Source organism: Nansenia antarctica, assembly GCF_963989245.1.
Source record: "Nansenia antarctica genome assembly, chromosome: 20".
Classification (NCBI taxonomy): Eukaryota; Metazoa; Chordata; class Actinopteri; order Argentiniformes; family Microstomatidae; genus Nansenia; species Nansenia antarctica.
In genome coordinates, this window is record NC_137693.1 from 21,536,342 (window position 1) to 21,538,841 (window position 2,500).

Here is a 2,500-nt window from a genome sequence, read left to right on the forward strand (position 1 = left end):
ACGCCAACACACACACATACACACACACACATGCACACACAAACAGATGCACGGACAGACAGGCGGACACACGTATGCACACACATAGACACATACACACACACACACACACACATGCAAGCACAAACAGATGCACGGACAGACGGGTGGACACACGTATTCACACACATAGACACACACACACACACACACACACACACATGCACACACAGCAACGAAAGCCTGTAAAATGTAGCCTACCTGTTTTCTTCCTGAAGATCTTTGCTCAGGAAATCTGGAAAACACGGATTTCCATTGTCATTTATGATGATTGCGAGACCCTGACACCCTCACCCCAAACCCCTAACCCTACATGAAGATGGTGACAGTGTCTCTCTATCTTGGGTTCCCAGGAGTGGCAGAACTCAATCCAGAAGAACGCTGGGCTGGCCTTCATCGAGCTGATCAACGAGGGAAGGTAATCTATCTTAATCTCATAATCCATGTCATCCTCCTCCATCCTCACATCAGGACCGGATTATCACATCAGCGTGGTCATCGTCGTCTAAATGGCGGTGGGAGGCTCAGATGGGATCATAAATAAAGTCTCGGACCCGGTGTGTCTTTGGAAGTCTAATACTATTCAACACACGGCAGTACTGCTCTCCATCTCTCTCCCATTCCTTCCAACTCCCCCCCCCCTCCCCTCCTCACTCTCTCTCTCTCTCTCTCTCTCTCTCTCTCTCTCTCTCTCTCTCTCTCTCTCTATCCTCAGATTGTTGTGTCATGCTATGAAGGATCATATAGTGCGCGTGGCCAACGAGGCAGAGTTCATCCTGAACAGACAGAGAGCCGAAGACGTACACAAGCACGCCGAGTTTGAGGTGAATACTAGGAGACAACCTCTCTGTCTGTCTCATGTAACCATAGGGATTGTTCTGGGGTAAACCCCCCCCTCTTCTCAACCAGTCTACTGATACCCAGCCTAACGTCTAAGTCTCTTCTCTCTTTCTGTCTTTCTCTCTATCGATCGATCGATCTCTGTCTCTCTCTCTCTCTCTCTCCCTCCTTCCCTCCCTCCCTCCCTCTCTCTCTCTCCCTTCTTCCCTCCCTCCCTCCCTCCCCCCCCTCTCCCTCTCTCTTTCTCTCTATCTCCCTTCCTCCCTCCCTCACTACCTCCCTCCCTCCCTCACTACCTCCCTCCCTCCCCTCTCTCTCTCTCTCCCTTCTTCCCTCCCTCCCTCCCTCTCCCTCTCTCTTTCTCTCTACCTCCCTTCCTCCCTCCCCCCCTCCCTCACTACCTCCCTCCCTCCCCTCTCTCTCTCTCGCTCTCTCTCTCTCCCTCCTTCCCTCCCCCCCCCCTCTCTCTCTCTCTCTCTCTCTCCCTCCCTCCCTCCCTTCCTCCTTCCCTCCCTCTCTCCCTCCCTCCCTTTCTCCCTCCCTCCCTCCCTCCATCTGCCCTTCCCTCCCTCCCTCCCTCCCTCCCTCCCTCCCTCTCTCCATCTGCCCTTCCCTCCCTTCCTCCCTCCCTCCCTCTCTCTCCAGTCTAACTGTGCCCAGTACGCTGCGGACAGGAGGGAGGAGGAGAAGATGTGTGATCACCTGATCAGCGCCGCCAAGCACAGAGACCACGTGACCGCCAACCAATTGAAACAGAAGATCCTCAACATCTTGACCAATAAGCATGGAGCGTGGGGGACGATGTCACAGAGGTAAGGGGGGGGCAGTGGCAGTTTGGTCAAACAATCAAATAATAATCGCTGTCCTATAAGTAACAGTCTGTGGCTGCGTTCGTACATTCGCTCAGGGATTCTGTTCAGCACTCACGGAACGCCTCTCGTCCATTCGAACGACTCGGTCCCTGTTATGACGTCGAACGCCAGCGTGCGCTCCGGCGCTCTCAGAGCAAATTGACGAACGCAGCCTGCGAAACCTGTCTGTTCGTTCTCAGCAGGGTTTGACCGGGAGAGTTTATTTCCGCGACTCACACACATGACACAAACAGTTTTGATTGATGTGTGTGTGTCTCTCATAGCTGCCCCCGGGCGTCCAGCGGCCCTGACGTGAGGGCCTGTGACATGTGACATCTGTTCATCTCCGTCTCTCGTCTCAAACAAGCCTTACTGACGTTATTTGGAGAATACAGCTGAATAGTGTTGGTTTCTGTCAAATGAGCATCGTTGTCTGATGTCCCCTCTGACATGCATGAGTGGAACCTGAACCTAAGTGACTATTTACCCTTCAGCACACTCCACGCACCCTAAAGCACATCTCACGCACACAGACACTTTAGTCTAAGGGGGTGTTCTCACTAGAACATTTGCTTCACTTGAAACTGAGTTTAGGATAAAGTTCGCTTTGCTCTGCGTCGTTTGGAGCTGTGAGAACGCGCATTCGAAGTCGCTCCCACAGCAAACACCCCTCGGATGCTCCGCTTGAAAAGGGTGGTTTCGCTTCGGTTAGAAACGACGCATCCATCACTTTGCTTCGCTTCGCTTTTGGTGAGAACGCTGCCCGACAC

General features: G+C 53.0%; 1 protein-coding gene across 1 annotated transcript in view; it reads left to right on the forward strand.

The window, feature by feature from the left end:
* Positions 1–2,500, forward strand: part of nbeaa (neurobeachin a) — a gene marked incomplete at both ends in the record, with an annotated part of 89,638 nt that overhangs the window by 73,939 nt on the left and 13,199 nt on the right. The window contains 3 exons of the mRNA XM_080549552.1: positions 393–457; positions 755–863; positions 1,525–1,691. Of these exons, the coding sequence (XP_080405678.1) occupies positions 393–457; positions 755–863; positions 1,525–1,691 (341 nt within the window). The remainder of the gene's footprint in view (positions 1–392; positions 458–754; positions 864–1,524; positions 1,692–2,500) is intronic.